Source organism: Triturus cristatus, chromosome 6, assembly GCF_964204655.1.
Source record: "Triturus cristatus chromosome 6, aTriCri1.1, whole genome shotgun sequence".
Lineage (NCBI taxonomy): Eukaryota > Metazoa > Chordata > Amphibia > Caudata > Salamandridae > Triturus > Triturus cristatus.
Window position 1 is genome coordinate 1,138,361,531 of NC_140589.1, and position 22,884 is coordinate 1,138,384,414.

Sequence of the window (22,884 nt, forward strand, 5' to 3'; positions counted from 1 at the left end):
ACCCAAGCCCCCTCCTGCAGCATAGGGAAGCATGTAATGCTCCCAGTGCAAACCAGTGCTTAATTTGAGCCGGTGGTTTCCGGTGCTCAGCACCTGCACTTGATTGTCAACACTGACGCTTTTGACACCCTACCACATAGTGGTGGAATCTGTTTAATTTACATATGAGTACAACAAAAGTTGTTTATTAATTCAACATACAATAAAACAGCTAACACCTGCCACCCAAGCCTTTCTTATAGCTTGGGGGCCTGGAATAGTTTGAATTATCACACTTGGAGTGTGATGCTTAGTAGTTGTGTTGGTACTGTCACTGGAACAGATGCCTCGGGCAATAGGTGGTGCAAGTTGCGGAGGGCTCCTGACGAGGGTCCTGGCACTTCTTTTTTTTTTTTTTTACAAATTAAGCACTTGTGCAAAACCATAGCCTGCACTGCGCCATGGCCCCTCACTAGCACCCTGCCACACACAGCCCCCCACTCCCACTTAGCACATGGGCATTGCGGTGTCAGTCTTTCTGGGTGAGGAGTTTGCACCCTGCAAATACCATGCATTTCGATGGCAATGTATGCCACCATAGTTATTTTCTTTGATAGTGGTTCGTCTACCTGTTTTTACTCCCTCTTGTAGGTAGGTGATTTTGTGTGGTAAGACCCCTTTTATATATTTTAAATTGATTTCTTATTATGAGTTCGGCTGATCTTATAACTAAATACTAAATATAGCACTCTGTAATCCACTAGACCCCACCACAAACCTACCAAGGCTGCTAAACGCTTGGGAGTAACTCTTGATAACCTGCTATTCTTGTGACCGCATATTAACTCTATCGCCTCTAAATGGAAATTCATCTTAGGGACCGTCTGGAAACTACATTCCTATTTTTCGTCGATCCTTTGAAGCCCCTTATGACAGCGGTAATTGGATCCCGCCTGAGTTATGCCAATGCCATCTACCCAGGCCTCCCCAAAGGAGATCTGACTAGGCTACATAGGGTACAACTTATAACCTGATGCCTGGTGATGAAAGCTATTCACGGCTTTGTCCCCAAGTTTGGCTCTACAGGAATCTCTAGATATAGCGACCCTCGTCTGCACGCCTGTTGATAACAACACGATTTCAACTACTCAGATACAGTGGTCGTAGTTTTTCGTGTCTGGATCTGTCGGCATGGGACTCTCACGCGCCCTAGATCCTGGTCTGGCGTCATTCAAGAAAGGATTGCAGGCATGGTTGTTTAAACAAGCCTTTACTGAACACTTGGCTGAGCCGATTGATTACAGTGGACCTGCCGGTCTGGACCAAGCACCTCGCCAAATCACACGTAATTCCAGCGCCATGAAAACTTTGGGTGCACATTCGCATTATAAAAACTACTCGCATGAATATTATTACTGGGTCTTGTCTGAGCACTATCAAATGGCTAAAAACACATTGCACAAATTACAAATGTACACATGCAAAGATTCCAGTTAATTCACAAAAATCTTTGGATGTCACAAAGGAGACCACATTCAAAGCACCATGGTAAGATGCCAATTGAGGTTGTCTGCAAACGTCAGGGGACGGCACCTTGAAATTGGTGGTCGCGCTTACATTTTTCCAAGGCCATGTGCAACCAAAGATCTGGGGGCACATTTTGGTCAAAATGGAAACCACTGAGAAGAGCGGTCCTTGAGCCAAGATTAGAGTGACACAGCATCACCTAACCCTGATAGCTCAGGTACCGCAGGACGGAGAATGATGGCTCTAAATGTTCCCACGTTCAGCACAACTAGGCCAGCATAGTGAAAGGTTCCCCAGGGATGTTGTATTGATTAATGGATTCACTTACATATTTATACTGTGCAACACATAACAAACTTCTCATATGCGTGCCAGACATCAGTACAATCAGAAGACACTGACTAAGCATCAGTGCTAGAGAAAACTTTGGAAAAGATCCATATTCCCAAGGTTTGTGAAAAGCCAGGGAAAATAGTTCTTTGCAAATAAGGACTGGAAGTTTGTTCCAACGTTTGGGTCCAAAAGCAAAAGAACTCCTGTCACCACAACTTTTAATGTTAGTACAAGGAGCAGTCAATATTATAAAATCAACTAATGGCAGGAACCTGGTTGGCATGTATATAATAACCTTTTGATTCAAATACCTAGGAACAGTTTTGTTTGGCTGCATTTTCTATCTGCTGTAAACAGGTTATTTAACACTCCGGAATATAGGACATTGCCATGTTTGATGCAAGGCTGAAATCCCTGTGTTACCCTCATGTTTAAAAGTTACAGGTACCCCAAGAACTCAAAGGGAGTTCAAATGCCCGTTGCAAGCCAGAATCCTGCTCAGCACTTTGTCATCATGGGCCAGGCACACACTACCATGTTATTGAAGGAGTACAGGGAAGACGTCAACATACACAATGAAGGGGTGAGGCTCACCATGCAAGTTCTTTCCCTGGATCTCCTGCACAGCCCTTAGTCTCCTTATGATGCTGATAGGTCTTCTGGTTCCATTAATAGATAGGGCCGACTAGGCTGACATCGCTCTTGAATACGCTCTTGCATTGACTTGGCCTTCTATACAAGTTCTTGCCAGATGGGCTTTGGTGCCCACTCATGTGGCCAGGGAAGTTCTATTTATCACTGGGTAGACCAGCACTTCATCTTCCAAGCATTCTACTGAGCCGTAGGTGTTGTTCGTGGGTTCAGTGCTTGGCTCTCACCTTGTGGGGGAACAACAACAGAGTGCTGTTCCCAAGCAGGTCCTCTGCTGTCAGCTGGCGCTGCAGAGTTTCTTCTACGAATCCAAGTAGAGTATGAGTGCACAAAGGCAAGTACTTATCTGTTATTATGGTACAATGGAGAAGACTTGCGCCATCAAAATCAAACTTTCAAGAGAAATAGAGCACAGAGCCTTATTGTTGGTATTTTGCCAGGCTTCCAGGAGTGGCTTGTATCAGGGAAAAGAGGCGGGTGGAGGGAGGGGTCGGGGAGGGTGGAAAGGGTGACGAGGGAGAGAAATGTAAAAATTAAAAAAAGAACTTACCTGCTGCCCTCCACCATCGTGTCAAGCTCTTCTGCTGTTCTCCTCCTCACTGCTGTAAGGCAGAGGCTCACAGCCTGCCCTGTGGCCAATACTGAAGCTGCTCTCATGCATGAGACCAGCTTCTGCTCTCATGCATGTGAGCAGCTTCATTCTAGGCATGAGCGTCGATGATTGACGCTCCAGAACAGAATGGGAACCTGTGCTTGCTCTCTTCAACCCCATCAGTGCAGCTGGGGTTGGAGAGAGCTTCACTGCGCATGTGGGTTTGGCAGGGCTGAGACAGCTGGCCAAACCACATGCGCAGTGAAGGCAGTGCACTTACCACTCCCTTTAATGCCTGTCATCACTGTGGCCCCACCCCCAAGACTTGACACAAGGAAAATAAAATGATAATAAAAAGGCTTTTAAACCCATTTTATTATTGTTTTATTTTTCATGTTTTGGAGGATACTGGTGGGGGGCGACTCTCCCCCGCCATAGCAGAGGAGCCACCCCTTCAGGTTTCCTATGGTAGAGGGTGGGTGAAACAGCAGGTGGTTTGAGGATATACAGTGGGAGACCAAATCCAGAGGATCCAGCTACAGGAAGAACATGGTGAGCTCTGCACATGGCATGGAACCAGTTTCTCTAGGATTGAAATTCAGGACTGATGATGGCCTTTATGTGTTTTCCATCCGAGAAACCGGCCAATAGTGTTACTATTTCAGGGTTTACAAGGTTCTGGTCCAGACGGCTGCTTGAAGGAAGAGGGAAGCTGGGTTGACTTTTATGTTTGTGTAGGGAAACATCATCATGTGCTGCAGTCAATGGGTTACGATGTTCTCATGGAGTACTCCATTCCTTCAACACAAGAACTCTACAGGGCCTCCCCTTACACTCCATGTAACACTGCTACACAGAACACTCTCAAGAGGAGTTATGAAAGTAATGAAAGGCTGAACAGATTTCCAAAGAGTGAGTCTGTAGACTCTTCTCCCAGGGGTACAGTGAAAAGCTTCTGCCACCCAAACTATCAAATGCAATCACAAGTCGTCAGTCTCCTTACACATGGCGAGCAAATAGAAGCCACCATTACTATGGGTGAACCTCCAGTTTTGCAGAGTTTAATACTTTGGTGTGGAAGTAATAACTTCCGAAGCACATCCAGTGACCTCAAGGCTGCTAAAGTTTCAGGAGTAGAAAAAAAAGAGGACATTTATTCAGGGTAGCGAAGCACAGCTATTTTCAGAGTACGTGAACATTTGCCCTTAAAGAAAAATGTTACCACAGTACACTAGCGAGGCTTTTTTAGGATGCTGGCTCTCTATATACTGCACTAAAATGAAGGACACTGTGCAGAGAGTTCAGTGAGACCCAGATTGGTATACAGAGGCAAAAGTAGGTAATACTAAGGCTCAGTTTGTAGTAGTGTGGGTGAGCAGTTAGGCTTATCAGAGGGTAGTGCGAAGCATTTGTTGTACTCACAGAGGCAATAAATGAGACACACACTCAAGAATAAATCTGAGGCAAATTTATAAAAATAACATCGATTTTATATTATTTTTCAGACTAAGAACTTTGTTCGACACTAAGTACTTTTTAAGTTATACATTTTTCATTACTTTTGCGCGCAAATACTCTCCATTGAAGTCAATGGGAGAAAAAAGAAAAATGCATGTAAAATCACACAGTTGGATTTAAGGTTCACCTTCAGAATTAAAATAGATAGCAGGGCCAGGCACAATGTTCCACCAGCGGATTCTCAGGAGCGTTCTGGATTTGCCCAGGAGAAGGGTGTTGAGGTTGTCGGTAGCTGGTGTGCTACGGAGAAGGGGGCCACTTGAAAACACACTGCACAAGGGGACTTAAGGATAAGTCCGAGGGGTACCACTTGAGGGAACAGGTAACAAGGGCCTCAGGACCATAGGAGCACAGCTGGTTCATTGGTACCCAGGCCTGGTGAGCTGGGTGCAGAGGAGTTAGGTCAGCCGGGTTACGCACATCAAGATGTCCTGCAGTCAGGAGCAGGCAGCTTGGAGAGGCGATCCCGGGACAGCTGGGCCACTCACAAAGTGGGTCTTAGGGGTCATGACATTCCTCAATGGGTACTTGTTTCCTGGGCAGTTGGAGTCCAGACTGGACTCTTCATCTTAGTGAATGCTGCAGAGGGTCCGGTACCCCGGGTATTAGTCTGGCACACATCTGGTATGTCCTGGTGTCTTCAAACATGGTCGATAGGCAGATCAGACCCTCTGGAGCTGATTTACCACTTTTGGTTTGGGTGCTGCGTCAGAGTTGCCGGAGAGCAGCAAGTTGGTAAAACCAAATTCTGCGGTTCAATGCCTGTGGGCTGCAGGGGAGTAGTCCCGGGAAACAGTGTTTAAAATGCTGTTTCCACAATGCATGGCTTTACAACGCGTTCGTTACAACAACCGCATTGTTACCACACATGCCATTACATCGCAAATCGTATTAACGACTTGCTGTAGGGGGCGTGCAACACCAGGGAATGTGTTGGATTTTAAATCCAACACCTTCCCTGCTGTTGCACAAACTGGAGTAGGAATGGCAATTAATACTATTCCTAAGTCCAGCGCGCCCCCTACAGCAAGTCGTTGAAACGACTTGCGATGTAATGGCATGCGTGGTAACAAAGCAGTCGTTGTAACAACCGCATTGTAAAGCCATGCGTGGTGATTGTATGCTTAGAAACGTCATACATTTGTAGTCCCTGTACTCCAAGGGTGTTCATTGGTGACTTGTAGCAGGCTGGAGAGGCTCTGGGATTCTTAGAGGCCTCACAGTTGCAGGACGAGACAACACACAATGTTTGTCGAGTCCTTAAGGCAGCAGGCAGGGTTTGGCACCAATTTTGTACAGCAGTGCTCAATTCTTCGGGTCAGCAGCTCTTCCTTGACCTTTTCTTCTCTGTGTCCATTGGATCTAAGTTCAGGATCCAAGGATGCCACCTAAATACTAAATTATGGGGTGTTAAAGGGGGTGACAGGTAGTAGCCAATGGGCTACTGAACTTTAGGGTGTCTACACCCTTTAAGTTACCACCTCTTATAGGATTGAGCCTAATTGGTTAATTCCCTCACAAACTTAGATAGAGGGAAATGAAAAGTGGTCTCCACTTCACCTGCGCAATCTTAGAGGTGGTTCTGGCTGAATGGGGACCCACCTCCTAATTAACCTAATTTTATGTGGAGCAGGAAAGAGAGGGCTGGCATCTTCCTATAGCTGGGGCTGCCAGGGTTGCATGTCAAAGGTAGCATTGCCTTTGAAGCTTCCTGTCTTGGAAGGCCATCCTGTCCTGGTGGAGGTGTGAAGCACCTGCACCCAGAGCCAGCTTTGTTCCTGGCCTCTGAGAGCACTGGCCCTTACCCCATGAGGTCAGAAACATGTCTGGTGGTGGCAGGTTGGCTAGGACTAGACAGAGACCACACCAGTGCTTAATAGGTTAGGTTTTCAGGGGACTCTATGAAGGGTCTCCAGTGTGCATTTATTAATAAATCCAACACTGGCATCAGTGAGGATTTATTAACACAAGGGGCCGTATTATGGAAGTGCCTCTTTCCCAATGAGGTTTCCATGTGAGTAAATGCCCTCCAGTGGAAGGTTTTTGGTTGTTCCAAGGCAGAACAAGAAGTGGAAGTTTATGAACACGTACAATCATACCTGTCGGTGGTAATTCACAAACCGTTTTCCAGACAGGTTCCCACTCTGGAAATTGCCAAAGATGTACTCTCAAGGGCAAGAGCACAGCCTTTTTGAGGTTGATTTACTTTTTCACATTCGGAAATATGCATGTTTGTAATTTCATAGTAATTTATAAAGTTTTTTTAAAAACAATAATTCATGGAAAGCTGTATCAAGTGAGATTATCATCCTTCAAGCATAGATATCTGAATTTGAATACATGCAGCCAAGTAGGCACATGTACATAATGTGGACAGATTTTGTGTAGCATGCCTTCACCAACACTGACACTGAAATTTCTGCACACCCTCAGATAGAAGATACCTGCACATAGTTAACTATCTGATCTGGTAACCATTGAAGGTCACAGGACAATCTTAGAATGAACGCACCTCATAAATAGCGTATCCAATTGTTTGCATATCAGCTCCAACTCTCTTCATCTTTCGTCGGTTCTTCTGCAACAAAGCTGCTATAAATGTACAGTCCTTTTGCCCATCATCTTTCTCTTTCAAATGCAGTTTGATCTGCGGATTTGTCCAAAAGGTTTCTGCAATGTTTAATAAAAACCTTTTTGTTAGTATGTGCACCGAAGAAAATATATTGTATGCATATTTCACTGTTTCTTAAGAACTTTTCCTCAGGTACCCTAAATGCCTCTTTCATCTTCAATGACTTTGAAGCAGACACAAATTAAGACATTCTCTCTTAAAGTTAACCTGCAGGGGCAAGTCTAAAGTTAAATGAGGTCGATTTAGATCTGGTGGAACAAAGGTAGCACAAGAGACAGTCTTTTCTGAGACAGGGGTCTGGGCTTAAAGACATTTCCAATATGTTGTCCATGCTATGGCCAGCCGATCCAGGGTGGGGTTCCTTTGAGACACCTCCACATGCCCCTGGGTGTCAGGGTGTGTTCACCCTGCCCCCTCATAGGTTTTTTGTAATTCATGTTCAGGGCGCAGGGACCATGTCCCTAAGTCCCATAGTGGCTTTCACAATATACTGTTCATGTTGTAGCCAGACAATCAGGATTGACAAATCCCCTTTAATATCACCAATCAGAGCATATATGGAACCAACTAACTAGATATTACTAACATTTTCTGGTCAGTCAGTCAGTCAAAACCACTTTATTCGAAAACCATAAAAGTACACAGCGTACAACATATACGACAACAATACGATTTAAAAATGTTAAAAAATAATCATGGGCGCTAGAAAACATATCATCACCAAAATTCATGGAACAACAAATAAAACAGGCTTCCGGCAATTCATAGTAAAGAGTAAAAATCGAGAGAAGAAACAATTTCTCTGTAGAATCTCAAGGGAAGGCAAACGATAAAACATTATTAAGCAAGACTTTTCAAGTAAAAAGGCAAACATTAAATCAGAACTTATTTCATCATACAGGAGCAACCGGGTTGTTAATCATAAAATGCCGTTTTTTCCTTAACCTCACCGCAGCCACTAAAAAACTTGCAATGTTAAAAATCTCCCAGGGGTCATTCAGCACCTGCAGGTATACTAGTGCTGGCCTCACCTGTGTAAAACCTCTTTTCTTTAAAATAGGGATTAAAAACGTTCTACGCATATCACTAAAATGGTCACAAAACATTGTGAAGTGCATAGTATCCGGGGTAGAGAAATTATCACATGTGCATGGACCTAAGTCTATGACCCTTCTCCAGCCATGCGAAACTGCTAGTAGACAATAAATGAGGTCAAAACAAAATCTGATTAAAAGAAAATAGTGGTAAGGCTTAGTGACAATTTTCAGATAGGGTTCTATCTGTGGGAACGTTTTTAACAGTAGGTATGCTCTCACTGTGGATTTCATTATCTCACACACCTCTCTCTCTGAACACATCATATTTAAAAAGTGTTTTTTTAGCCCACATCAGGTCCTCTTTCCTGATGTTTTCTGAAGAATCGAAGAGTTCGGGGCACCCAAATTTCTTTAAGATTGATTTAACGTATCGAAGCCACGCAATACCGTTTGCTCGGTTCATGGCAACACAATCCCTGGCGATTTCTTGGTTCAGCAAAAGATCAGGATTGGTCCAACTCGTAAGCCAGCATACAACTGGGGTCAAATCTATCAAGTTAGAGATATAGCCGATGCCTAATTTTTGATGTATAATATATGTGGGGTGGATTGAGGGACCGTCAGCAAGTTCCTTAAGAACTTATTTTCAACTGTTTCTAAACCCTCCACCGACTTATAACCCCAAATTGCAGATCTGTACTTTACGATGGCAATACATTTCAATCTGTAAATATTAAGCAAGGCTTCGATTGGCTTGGCCCCTAGTCGCTGTGCAAAACACTGGACCCAGCTATAGATCTTGCCATGGCATGTTTTTTGCTTTCTGTTGGGGTACCAACGAACCCCTCTCGCCAAACAATACCCCCAGATAGGAACAGGAGGTCACCCTGGACAGGTCAGCACCCTCACAATAAAATATTTTAGACTTTTGTGGTTTCTGACCAATGATCATTGTGTGCGACTTGGCTATATTAAAAATTAAATCCAGAGATTGCATAAAGGCCCCAAAAGTATCTGTAGCCTTACGCTGTACGAGCCAGTAGTACTGCGTCATCCGCGTATAGGAGGGCAGGACTAGCCCTGTCCCCAACGCAGGGAATATCTTGGCTTGCAGAACACAGGGAGGTCCCCAAATTATTTATATATAAGGTGACGAGCAGAGAGGCTAAGAAAGACCCTTGTCTGACACATCTGCCAATACTAAAGTGCTTTGTGCAATTACCGTCTTGGTCAACTCTCACCCTCGCATAGAGATCCCTGTGCAGGTCGGCCGGAAAGTTGACTAAGCAGAAATCCAAACCCATGTCAATCAATAGAGCACATAGTTTCGATCTATTTACTAGATCGAACGCCGAGGACAGATCCATAAAGGCAAACTGTAATGTCCCAGCCTTGGCCACTGTATAATAAGTGCAGATTTAAACACTGGTCTAGTGTACTCCTTCCTTTTCTAAAACCATATTGTAGGTTTGTCAGAACACCACTGTCATCCAGCCAATCCGAGAGTTTGCTGATAATCACTCTCCCTAGCACTTTTACAGCAGAGTCAATCAGGGTTATAGGCCTATAACAGAATGGGTCACCTCTCTGACCTTTTTTAAAAACAGGAATAATGGTAGAGTGGGACCATGACCTCAGAAATCACTGTTGGCTAGCCAGATTAAAAACTTTAGTTAATATTTTTGCCCAAAGCGTTGGATTCTGTTTGTACAAATCTGGGCCTTGTTGTTGGTCATTTGCATAATTGCTAACTCTACTTCTCCTTCATCAAAAATCAAAGCAGAAGGGTCCGTTTCTTGATCTGAGGGTGCGAGAAAACCATCTCTATTGGGACCTCGTAGATACATTTAAAATGAGAAAACCATTGATTCTCCGTAATATTACATTCCAGCGGAAGATTATTAGTACCAGAAAAAAAAGGTTTATTAACCATTGCCCAAAATCTGGCACTATCCTTAAGGACCTCCACTGCGAGTAGGTCATTCCATGCCTCCTCTTTAATGTCATTTTTACGGGATTTCAAAGCGCACTTATATGACTTTCTTAGCTTAGCTATGGAAATTTTATCTTGTGGAACCTGTTTCAATGCAGCAAAAAGCTTTCAATGTGCTTCCGAACAATTGCTATCAAACCATATCTCAGCTATTTCTTTACGACCTCTACTCGACAGGGTAAGGCTTTTTGCTACCTGGGCACATATTTTTATAAACGCAGGAAGTACGTCAGCCCCCAGTCTTGTGGAATCAAAACAGATGCTGAAGTTCTCCTCTGCGCTCTCCCGTAAATCCTGGAGAAAAAGGTCCGGAATCACCTTAGTCCATTTCAGCCTACGCCCCTGGTCAGATGGTTTTGAACAATTCTCAATAGATGATTTTCCTTGTTTGCCCTTTAAACCAATTCCCGGGCCTAATGCCAGGTGGATGGGGTTTTGGTCACTAAAATGGGACCACTGCGCGTTATAAGAGACCACCTGAGATAATAATACATGGGAAATAAATATGAAATCTATTATGGAGTCCTGCCCTCTAGCCTTAAACGTAGTAATCCTCACCTCACTAGCATTAATGTTTGGTTGAACGAGTTCAATTTCAGCCCAAAAAATCTTCTGAGCATTCCCCTTGTTGTGTAAGTTCAAAATGTGAGTTGAGGGAAGTATCTGGCCCTAAAAAGTCAGCAACTTGACAATTCATGGAACATAAATAAATATTAAAATCGCCCACAATTATACTTTTTCTGTTTGTTAAACTGTTCATGTCCATCAGAGAACCTTTTTAAATGTTCATTTCTTAAACACAACTGTAAAAATGTACACCAAATACCAAAAAGCACACTTTTGAGTGAAGTTCTAACATTCTGTCAAATTTGGTGTTATTCTGTTCAGTCATTTTTTTCTGTATCAGAGTGCAAACCTTCCTAAGGGGAATAAATAGGGGAAATCAATGTTTTGGGATCCCCCCTTTTCTTGGACCTCACTTGGCAGATCAGCTCAAAATCTTTCCTTGATGACACATAAATGGAGGAACATTGTTTTGGGAAAGTTTTGTGCAGATTCCTCCAACGGCACAAAAACTATCAAAAAAACACAAAATGCCTTTTCAATCAAAAGCCTGAAATCTGAATGTTAAAGGATACAATGAGTCACAAAGAAATCAAATATCTAAGAAGAAAGAATTATTTATCCAGGAGATAATCAGCAAGTGCACATTTACCAATCTATAGCAAACATAACATTTATCCCACGGGGTTGCAGATTAAGTCTAAGCCACTATTTGAACTAACTAACTGTGAATGGTGTGCTACTTAGACTATTTTACTGCATAATCCATCAAGGGCACATCTATCAGCATCTGTTGAAGTAGGCATTCAAAAAATGAAGATGCTTAAAATCAAACTACAAAAAGAACTGGAACTTGACTTTTTTTTAGGCTTTATTGAACCATTTTTCAGTGTTACATTACCTGAGGGGAAAGGAAGGAGACTGGATTTGAAACAATGAAACATTTGTGTATACATACTTGTTTACATGGAAAAAAATCATGACTGTGTGGTGGTGGCAGGCAGACAGAAAGAGCGATAGCAGGGCAAATCCAGAAGAAAAGGAGGATTGTTTCAAGAAAGTAAAAGAGAGGTACAGTAGGTGAAGAATCAAGCATTAGTATCTTGGCTAGTGTGGCCTAAGGACAAGCCAGGTGTTGGTGCCAGCGGAGTAGACTCCGGGGAGTCTGAGTCCAAAGTAAGGAGATATGAACTCAGAGGCTGACAAATATCTTTCGGCCGGGCAAAGGGAGGTTGTAATGAGGCATAAACCTCGCTGGTTAGATCGCAGTAGGTCATGCTACGCAGTCAGGCCAGGACCATGGGACGTGTAGCGCTGCCCCAGCGAAGTGCAATCTATCAATTTGCCAAAAAGAGAGCAATGGTGGCAAAGCGTTGATATGTTATAGGGATGGGTAAAACATTTCCCATCAATGCCATGAAAGATGAGGGGGTCAGTGCTAAGGAGATCATTCGGGATAGGGCACCAAATAATTCCGCCCAGTACATCACAATAACTAGACAGGTGCAGGTCAGGTGCGGGAAGTCTGCATCAGGGGATTGACACTTAGGACAAATTGACAACCTAGAGGTGTCAATCCTGGCAAGGCCTGCTGGGGTGGTATAGGATCTACGTAGGAATTGGAAATGGAGCCATTTGTGGCGGTGATTTGGGGATACCAATTTGGTCTGTGTACAACTGAAAGCCCAGTCTATATCAGGAACAGGGCAGACAGTGTCTTCCTCCCAGCTTCGTCGCACCCCCCCCCAATCGTTAGTGTGTTTTAAAGTCATGCGTACACTGTACAGTTTGGAGATTAAGTGTGATCCATCTGGGTCCTTAATCAGGAGAGTGAGAGGGGGAAAGTCATCCGGGGCGAGGGGGTAGGAAGGAATGTAAGCTCTGTGAAATCTATTAAAAATGAATTTGGCCATAAATGTAACGGCCATATGTGATTTACTTATGGTGTGCCCGTTGGGGAAAAGATCCCCAAGGGTGTGGAGTTCATGTTGATTAAGGTGCTCTGCACGAACCCTTCAGCTGTTAATGGTAGCCAGGGGTTTGGTAAAATGGAGAGTTCAGGGTATTTCAAGTGGATAGATTTTGGATGTCAGTGGGGTCTAGTTTAAGATCCCTTGACTTTAGAGTATTCAAAGGCAAAGGGCCCGCAAGGTCTTGCTCTGGTCTAGCATAGGTGAGTCTGGCATCTGGATGGGAATGAATTACAAAAAACGAACAAAGACTATCATTTTGGTTGTAGCGATGCGGTCTGCCACTGATAGTGGAAGTTGTATCCATCAATCTACCTGTGTGGAGAGCTTAGCCATGGGGGGACCGAAATTTAAACAGATTTCCTGTTCCATGTCCCTGTGCAGGACAATGCCCAGGTATTTTGTAGAATCAGCGGACCATCTAAAAGGGGAATTCGCATGTGGGGGAATGCTAATGTTGGTAAGGGGGAATAGTTCCGACTTCACCCAATTAATGCTGAAGCCTGATAAATCTCCAAACCGGATGATCTCTCGCACCACGGGGGTTAGGTTTTCTGAAGGGTGCCAAATAATCAATTGTATGTCGTTGGCATACATTGAAATGAGGGGAGGGCCGGGTTGATATTGAAGACTTTGATGCACGTGGTGCTGCTGAAGGTGGCGTATCGGGGGGTCCATGGCTATGATAAATAGTAACTGTAAGAGCGGACAACCTTGCCTGGTGCCTCGAGATATAGTGAAGGGTTGTTAGATGGACCCATTAATACAAACCCTTGCTGTGGGTTTGGAATACAGCAAAGAAATGAGAGCCATGAATCTGCTGGGGATGCCAAGCTTACATAAAGTTGCATGAAGGAAAGGCCATTCCAGGGAGTTGAACGCCTTCTCTTCGTCCAAAAGGGCAACCGCTGCTGGGATATCTGGGGATACCCTGTTCAGCACTGAGAAGACAGTACAGACATTGAGCGAGGTGGATCTGTGGGGTATAAAACCTGATTGCACCGGAGATAGCACCTGTTCAAGCAATAGTGAGTCTATTACCCATTGCTTTGGGAAGGATTTTATTATCAACATTGAGCAGTGAGAGCGGCCTATAGGATGAACAACATGTGTGGTCTTTTCAGGTTTGAGAAGCAAGGAGACTGCCACCTAACACATCATGGGAGAGAGGTTGCCCCCTTTCCAGGGTCTCCATGTAGACCTACCTCTAACAAATGTGGGATCAAAATGTTTTTATAAGCTCTATAAAAGGAGTCGGTGAGGCCATCAAGGCCAGGAGCTTTAGTGCCATACAGTGAGTCGATCTCCTGGGCTATCTCCTCCTCAGAAAATGGCTCATTCAGGAATTGGAATTGCCAGTAGTGAGCCAATCCGTGGCGATCTCCTCCAGGTAGGACTGGTGTTCCGTGGTCCCGGCCAACGGACGGGTAATGTAGAGAGATTTATAGTAGGAGACCATTTCCTGTACTATACTCTCATTTTGCGTGATGCTGGTGCCGTCATTTAGGACAAGTTCTGTGATATGTCCCGCGTCTCGAGGAGGGCGCAGGAGGTGAGCTAGTGCTCTCCTGGGGTATTTGCCATCTCCACAACGTTGCACCGCTGGGTATTTACAGAGAACAGACAACTCCCTCTCAGCCAAGTCACGAAATTCTTTCAATAGAACTGAATGATCATGAAGAGATGCCAAGGAGAGGTGCAGGGCACAATCGATATCAATAGTCTTAAGCGCAGCCTCCACACGTGCCAAGCTGTTGTGAATGTCACAAAGCACACCGGTGTGTTTCGAAATGCAAATACCGCGGATATATGCCTTGAAAGCATCCCAGAGTGTGGCATAGGGAGCGACTGATCTTGCATTGGTCTCAAAATAATCAGTTATGGCAGATTGGCTTTCGAAGCGGAAGACCGCGTCTAGCAACGCTGATGAGGGGAATGACCAGCAACGCTCCCAGCCACCACCGTATGGAAGAGTAAGCTGTAACTTAACTGGTCGTGTTACGAGAGTGTGCGTGGCAGTATCTTTACATCCTGGACCCAGGGTGCGCACCATACAGCCATGAATGAAGTAGAAACGGCAATGCAACAAGCACAACAGGAGATTATTGAGTTGGGAAACTTGGAAGAATAACTAAATATTGAACAAAAAGAAATATATCAGCAAGTGACACAACAGATACAGCATGGTTTACTGCATGAAAATAAGAATGCAACTGCACATCATTTAAACCCATTCGAATGTATATCAGTTCAAGCTGGAACAGGAAAAAGTGTCTTAATTAAAGTTTTGACCAGTTATCTACAGAAAACCACTCAATCACATTTATCTTGTGTTGTAACCGCGCCAATAGGGTTAGCAGCACACACCATTAAAGGGATTACATTACATTGATTACTCATGCTACCACTTGAACATGAAAATAAGTTGGAATATCACAAGCTATCTGGAGAAGTTTGTTATGAAGTCTCAAGAGTACTAAGGAAAATGAAACTTATGATCATTGATGAGGTGAGCATGGTCTCAAACTTAATGTTTGCCTTTGTACATTTAAGAAAGCAACAGATTTTAAAAACAGATTATGATGTTATATTTGGAGGAAAACATGTAATTGTATTTGGCGATGTACTACAACTTACTCCTGTGAAAGATCAACCAGTTTTTAGAACACTTGTCCATGAAAACACTAGAAAATCTTTGGGAAGTATTGGAAATGTAAACATTTGGTCTCATTTTGAATATAAAGAACTTATTAAGAATATGCGACAAGCAAGTGATGAACATTATGGAAACATTCTTCAAGATATTAGAATTGGTGTTTTGACAAAACATGGGAAAAAAACTTTACAAAGTCGGCTACTAACAAACTTGTTTCCAAATGAAAACATTGCACCTGAAACAATGTGCAAAACAATAAGAGAAAAGAAGTCTATAGTTTGCCTAATGCCAACACAGCAAGAGTGTTCTAGATTCAATCAAGAACTTTTGAAACTGGAAAATCAACCAATAGCCAAAATGGAAGCAATTGATACAATGTAACATGAAGGAGTTACTATTCTTCTCTCTGTGAAATTACAGTCAAAATTGGATTCTTTGGAGAATTCTGTATCTAAGACTGCTGGCTTATAAAAGACTTTATATGTATGTGTAAACTGCCGGTTAATATTACGGCATAATTTGGATGTAGAAAAAGGTTTAGTAAATGGAGCAATGGGAAAAGTTGTTGATTTTATTAGTTATCAGAACAGAGATGGAACTGAATTTTTGAAGATTGATTTGATCAGATTAAAGAGGTAAAACAGATTGGACGTTGTGCTATACGTTTTTTGCTTTTAAAAGACTTGTATGTTCGTAAAAAACTGTTTCGTCTTTCTTTAGCATCTTAAGTTACCTTTCATAAATGTCAAGGTTTAAGAGTAGACAGTGCTTTGGTAAATATTGGAAGTACAGTGTTTAATGAGGGCATGGCATACGTTGCATTGTCTCGAGTAAGAACATTATCTGGTTTGTATTTGATTGATTTTGATGAGAAAAAGATTAGTGCTGATGCAAATTGTGTGAGAGATTATAATCGGTTAAGAAGACTTTATGCTCCTAACTTTGGTGAATACCCCATATATGAGAAACGTGTAGTATGTTCAAAATGGAAATATGAGGAACATTCTAGTGAGATTAAAAAAAAATCAAGAGAATGATGAAGCTGCAAAGATAATGAAAATGGACACTGTTGATGATATTGTAGGATACCAGTTAGAAAATAGTTCAGGTATCAACTGCTTTGCTAATGTAATTGTGAATGTTGTATTTTATCTAGAAAATATTCATCATGAAATTATGGAAAATTGAGAAAAAAGATTCTGTTCTTTATTACATTATATTTGTCAAAAGTTGGTAACTGATAGAAGTAAAATTCATACTGCTTCTGGCATTCGGCATCTTTTGGATATATGTACTGGTTCTTCGCAATTTACACTCAATATACAAGATGCACAAGAATTTCTTATGCTTATGCTTGCAGTATTGGAAGATGAAGGAATAGAAATAAAAAATTTGTTTGGACGAAGTTACATAGGGGATCATAAATGTGAAGTGTTCATTTTCTTCTACCACCGAAGTAGACACTGAACGATTCATATATTTGACAATACCAAATTGCAAATCAGTGTCTTTTAACAAATTAGTAAAAACAGCTAATCAAGAAATGAAATGCTCTCATTGTAAATCAGAAACGTTGTCAATATTATAAATAGAAAGATTTGGAAAATAGGTCATTTTAATGCTACAATGTTGTAGAGCAAATGGAAGAAAATTGGAAACCAAAATTAAAATTTTTGTGGCAAGTCAAGTATCAATTTCAGGAAGAACCTTTAAAGCAGTGGCAATTATTTTCCATGATGGACCTACTACAACATCTGGACACTATACTGTGTATTTAAAGTGCAATAAAGTATGGAGACATTGCAAAGATGACCATTTGGAATTCAAATGTAGGTAGCCTTACGAATGACCAAATTCATATCTGATATTTTTGATGCCAAAGTTTTGAAACCCTATTGGGAAGATGTGAACACGAATTAAAGAGTTTATTTTGGATATTTTCAATGCAAATGGATTTGGAAAGATTATTCGGTCTATTGGGAAGATGTGAAAAATTACTGTTTGGATTATTGTTTGTGCTAATTCTTATTGCATTTGCAAAATTTTGTTTGAAAGAAGTAGTTTATATATTTGATCTTTATATTATACGCGATGTAAATGAGTGTGTACATTTTAGAAAATGTACTTCAGAGAAATAAATGATTTAATGTAGTTGAAAAATTTAAATTAGAAACTGTAATAGGTAAACAGATAGTTGAATTTGTAAATATCAATGCAGATTTATTTTTTTACAATCTCAGTGATTGTATTTTGTCCACGCTGTTATATGATGCTCTACATTGAAATCACTGTGTATGTTGAAATTCAGTAGAATCTGAAAACAGCAAAAAAGGGAAACTGAGTATGTTATGTAATTCTAAAATTATGTTGTGTTCTTAAAACTATAATATTATCTGTAATAACAGTTTTTCTTCTTTTTTTATTACAGAAAGTAATACTAAAGCTAGAAAAGATTTTAAATTCAGTTTACAACAAAACTACTGTAAAATAGTTTCACTGAGTTGTGTATCTTCTTTAATAAAGAAGGTAAGATGAAATAATGAAATAAGCATAATAATATTAAGTAATGGTTACAGTCACTTTTATTGCACTCGTCCAGTTTTACAACCACTACCCATGCACTGTTCTATACAGTTAGGCACTATTCTCACACTCCTGCCATTACCCATGCACTATCCATGCATTTCTCCAATCACCTAGCCTATATTCATACAGTTAAAATATCACCCAGACACTACCTATGTACTCTTTCAATAACCCAGGTAATATCTGGACACTGCTCCAATTAACCAGGTAGTCCCTATACACTTCTGCAATCCCCTAAACAATATCCCTGTACTCATGGAATCACCCAGACACTACCCTTGCACTCTTACAATCATCCAGGTAGTAACTATACAATGCCCTATTCATTCAGGCAGGCCGTACACATACACTTATAAAATCACTGTTAGTCTATTTATACAGTCCTTCAATCACCCAGGTACTACTCCTGTACTCCTCCAATCACCCAGCCAAAACCCTTCAAGTTTTAAAATCACTCAGGCACTACCTATGCACCCCTACACTCTTGCAATCAGCAAGACATTACCCCTACACTCATGCAATTACCGAGGTATTAACTCTGCATTCCTCTAATCCCCCAGTCATCACGCCTGCACTCATGAAATCACTTAGGTATTAGCCATGCAATCCTGCAAAGCCACAGACATTACCCCTGCACTCATGAAATCACTTAGGCATTACCCATGCCCTCCTCCAATGACCCTGACATTACCCCTGCACTCATGCAATCACCCAGGCATTACCCATGTACTCCTTCGATCACTCAGACAGTACCTGTGCACTCATGCAATCACACAGACACTACTGATGCACTTCTCAATGCACCTAGGCAGTACCCATGCACTCCTCCAATCAGCAATGCACTATCCATGTACTCCTTCAATCACCCAGGCAGTAGCACTGTACTCATAATTACTGAGGCAGTACTCATACACTTATAAAACTATGCAGACACTATCTATGCATTCATGCAATCACACAGACACTAATGATGAACTCCTTGTTGCACCTAGGCATTACCCATGCACTCCTCCAATCATCCAGCCAGTACTCATGCACTTAAAAAATCACCCAGACACTACTTATACACTTTTGCAATCACCCAGACAATACCTGTACAGTCATGCAATGACACAGACATGACTTTTGCACACATACTATCAGTCACACATTTTCGTGCACTCCTTTAATTAACTACACATTGCCCCTGCACTCATGCAATCACTTAGGCATTACCTATCCACTCTTTCAATGACCCCGACATTACCCTTGCACTCATACAATCACTTAGGCATTACCTATCCACTCCTCCAATGACTCCCACATTACCCCTCCACTTATGCAATCACCCAGGCATTACCCATGCAGTCCTTCAATCACTCAAGCAGTACCCAAACACTTAAAAACACATGCAGACACTACCTATGCACTCATGCAATCACACATACACTACTGACACACTCCTCGATGCAGCTAGGCATTACTCATGCACTCCTCCAATCATCCAGCCAGTACGATGCACTTATAAAATCACCCAGGCACTACCTATTCACTCATGCACTCACCGAGGCACTACCCATGCACTCATACATGCACTCACGCACTTCTGCTGCACTTATGCAATCACCCAAGCACTACCCATGCAGTCTTCCAATCATCCAGACACTACCCGTACACTCATGCAATCACCCAGGTACTACTTATGCACTCCTCCAATCACCCAGGAACTACCCTTGCACTCCTCCATGCACCCAGGCACTACCCATGCACTCTTCCATGCACCCACGCATTACCCATGCACTCCTCCAATCACCCAAACATTACCCCTGCACTCATGCAATCACTCAAGCATTACCCATGCACTCCTTCAATCACTCAGACAGTACCCATGCACTTGTCCAATTACCCAGACATTACCCATGCACTCCTCCAATCACCCAGACATTACCCCTGCACTCCTCAATCACTCAGACACTACCCATGCACTCCTCCAATCACCCAGGCACTACCTATACACTCATGCAATCACTCAGGCACTACCCATGCACTCATACATGCACTCAGGCACTTCTGTGGTACTCATCCAAGCCCCACCCATGCAGTCTTCCAATCATCCATGCACTAACCCTGCACTCATGCATTCACCCAGGTACTACTTATGCACTCCCCCAATCACCCAGGAACTACCCAAGCATGCCTACATGCGCTCAGGCACTACCCATGACCTCTTCCATGCACCGAGGCATTACCCATGCACTCCTTCAATCACCCAGATATTATCCCTGCAGTCATGTAATCAGCCAGTCACAAGCTATGCACTCTTCCAATTACCCAGGCACTATGCCTGCATTCATTTAATCACTCAGACACTACTCTTGCGCTCATCCATTACCTCAAACACTCTCCATGTACTTATCCATACACTCAGGCACTACCGATGCTCTCTTCCAATCACCCAGGCACTACCCATGCACTCATGCAATCACTCAGGCACTACTGCTGCACTCATTCATTCCCTCAAACACTATCCATGCACTCATCCAATCACTCAGGCAATATTGCTGCACTCATTCATTCACTGAGACAGTACTTATTCACATATTTTTTAAACTCTTTTTTTAATTGTTTTGGTGTTTAAAATAAATAAATAAATAAATAAACAGAACCAACAGTAAACATGTTCAAATAATTATGCAATTATGAACTCATATATATTCTCTGAAAAAAACATAGGTTTCAGGGAGATTATAGTTAGAAATTAGCATTTAAAAAAACATATAAAGTTCACTGAAAAAATACATAGGTTTCAGGGACGTTATAGTTAGAAATTAGCATTTAAAAAACCTTTGAAATTCACTGAAAAAACCATAGGTTTCAGGGACGTTATAGTTAGAACATAGCATTTTAAAAAAACGTAGAAGTTCACTGAAAAAGCCACAGGTTTCAGGAATGTTATAGTTAGTTGGGAGATTTCACTTGCGCAAAACCAGAGAATTTCGGACATTATAGTTAGTTGAGCTAACTCTAACTTGCGCCCCCGCAATGCACTGCTGATGACGTCACATATTACATCATTCCAGACATGGTCAAGTGGCATCACTGATGACATCATCCATGTGATAATCTGATGCACCTCCTCACAGCCTAATATACCCTTTGATACACCCATTCTAAAATACAATCTACCCTTTCCGAAACCACTGATACACTGTAGTAGCTCGTGCCATGTTTAGCTGGAATGTTCATCAGTGTAGAACCTCACTGCGTGAGTGTTCTGCACCGAGTGCTGGGAAAGTCAGGTTGTCGTTGTCGACGCCGCAACTGCTTTGCCCGTGATGGCTCAGCTGTAATTACAAAATAAACAGCACTTACCTGTTCCAGTCTTCTTGTTTCTTTCCACATTACGACACAGTTTTGCTGGCGAAGAGTGCTGGCCATCCACACGGACCAACGTGCCTCCAGGATGTGAAGTAAGCTGCTGCCTTGAAGTGCGTGGAGCAGAGTATCCTGGGCTGTGGTGAAAGACGTCTTCGCGGTGATTTATTTCTTAGAACTGGCGGAAAGAAGGGGCAAAACGGTAAAGAGAGTTGCGGAGGAGCAGTGAAATGCAAGAGATGGTGTGCGTTTCACCGACGGTGAAGAGGACGACGGCGGCGTGGTGACGCATGGTGACGCGTTCACACGTGGAGATTCTTTACTGGAAGGCTCACAGAGAGGTGAACAGTCTGCATTGTGATGTGGGTTCTCCATGATTACAGAGGCACTGAAAGACGCACTCAGTCTCTTTTGTGAGGCGTGAAAGGCAGATTCATTGAATTTTCATCGTTCTTGTTGTGTGCACGTAACAAAGGGACAATAACATTTTTTCTAAAAAAGAGGTGATTGTTACAGACTCTTTATCTCCAGATATATTTAGAGGGAAGAACTGAACTTTCTGACAATTGTAAGGGAATTTATCTACAAAGGAAAGGATAACAGGAATATTAGAACTAAGAATAATTTAGAAAGATTTACCACGTAGCACATCTAATTTCACCTACTTTCTCACATTTTTGATATAAAGAGATGGAGACTGTATCCCCACCTCCAACTTTTTTGGAAACTCCAGGTGAACCTCCAATTAAATGGAAACAGTGGTTCAACGGAATTGAGACATATCTTGGTGCTATTGGTGCAATAAGATTTAGAACTGAGAGAAGGAAATACCTTTTACTTCCTTCTTTAGAGTTTGAGGGAAGGGAAATTTTGAAACATCTTCCCCTACCTGTTCTAGTTGGTGATGAGACCCTCGATGAGTATCAAGATACTGTCAAAAGACTACAAACTAGGTTTTATGTCCAGCCTAGTTTGGTGGTTTTGCGTCACAAGTTTTTTCTGAGAGTCCAAAACAGTGGCGAAGATGTTGACACTTATATAACAACTTTGCGAAGGTTAGTATTTGAGTGTCAATTTGAACATTTTGCGGACCAGCTGGTACGTGATCAGTTCATTTTTCACTGCACGGACAAGATGATCAAACAAATGCTTCTCTCGATGGGTAACCCGAAGTTGGAAGAAACTATTAAATTGGCGAAAAGTATTGAGACGTCTCAAATATCTGCAAAGGAGTTAGAGCCAAAACATAGTGAAGCAGTCTCTGCTGTCAAGATTAAAGATTCGAAAGATAATAAACAAGGAGACACGTCACGATTCAGTGCTGGTGGGAAACAGAATATTTAGTTCACATGTGGCTACAGAGCTCATTATAAAGGCAACAAATGTCCGGCAAGGTTTGTCACTTGTAGGATTTGCAATAAACCAGGTCACTTTGCTAAGGTTTGTCAAACTAGTAAGGGTATACAAACCTCGTAGGTAAAGTGTGTTCAGG

The 22,884-nt window shown here is 42.3% G+C and overlaps 1 protein-coding gene across 1 annotated transcript in view; it reads right to left on the bottom strand.

Moving 5' to 3' along the window:
• Positions 1–22,884, bottom strand: part of CAPN9 (calpain 9) — a 361,781-nt gene that overhangs the window by 136,508 nt on the left and 202,389 nt on the right. The window contains exon 10 of the mRNA XM_085612050.1: positions 7,113–7,270. Coding sequence (XP_085468176.1) covers positions 7,113–7,270 — 158 coding nt within the window. The remainder of the gene's footprint in view (positions 1–7,112; positions 7,271–22,884) is intronic.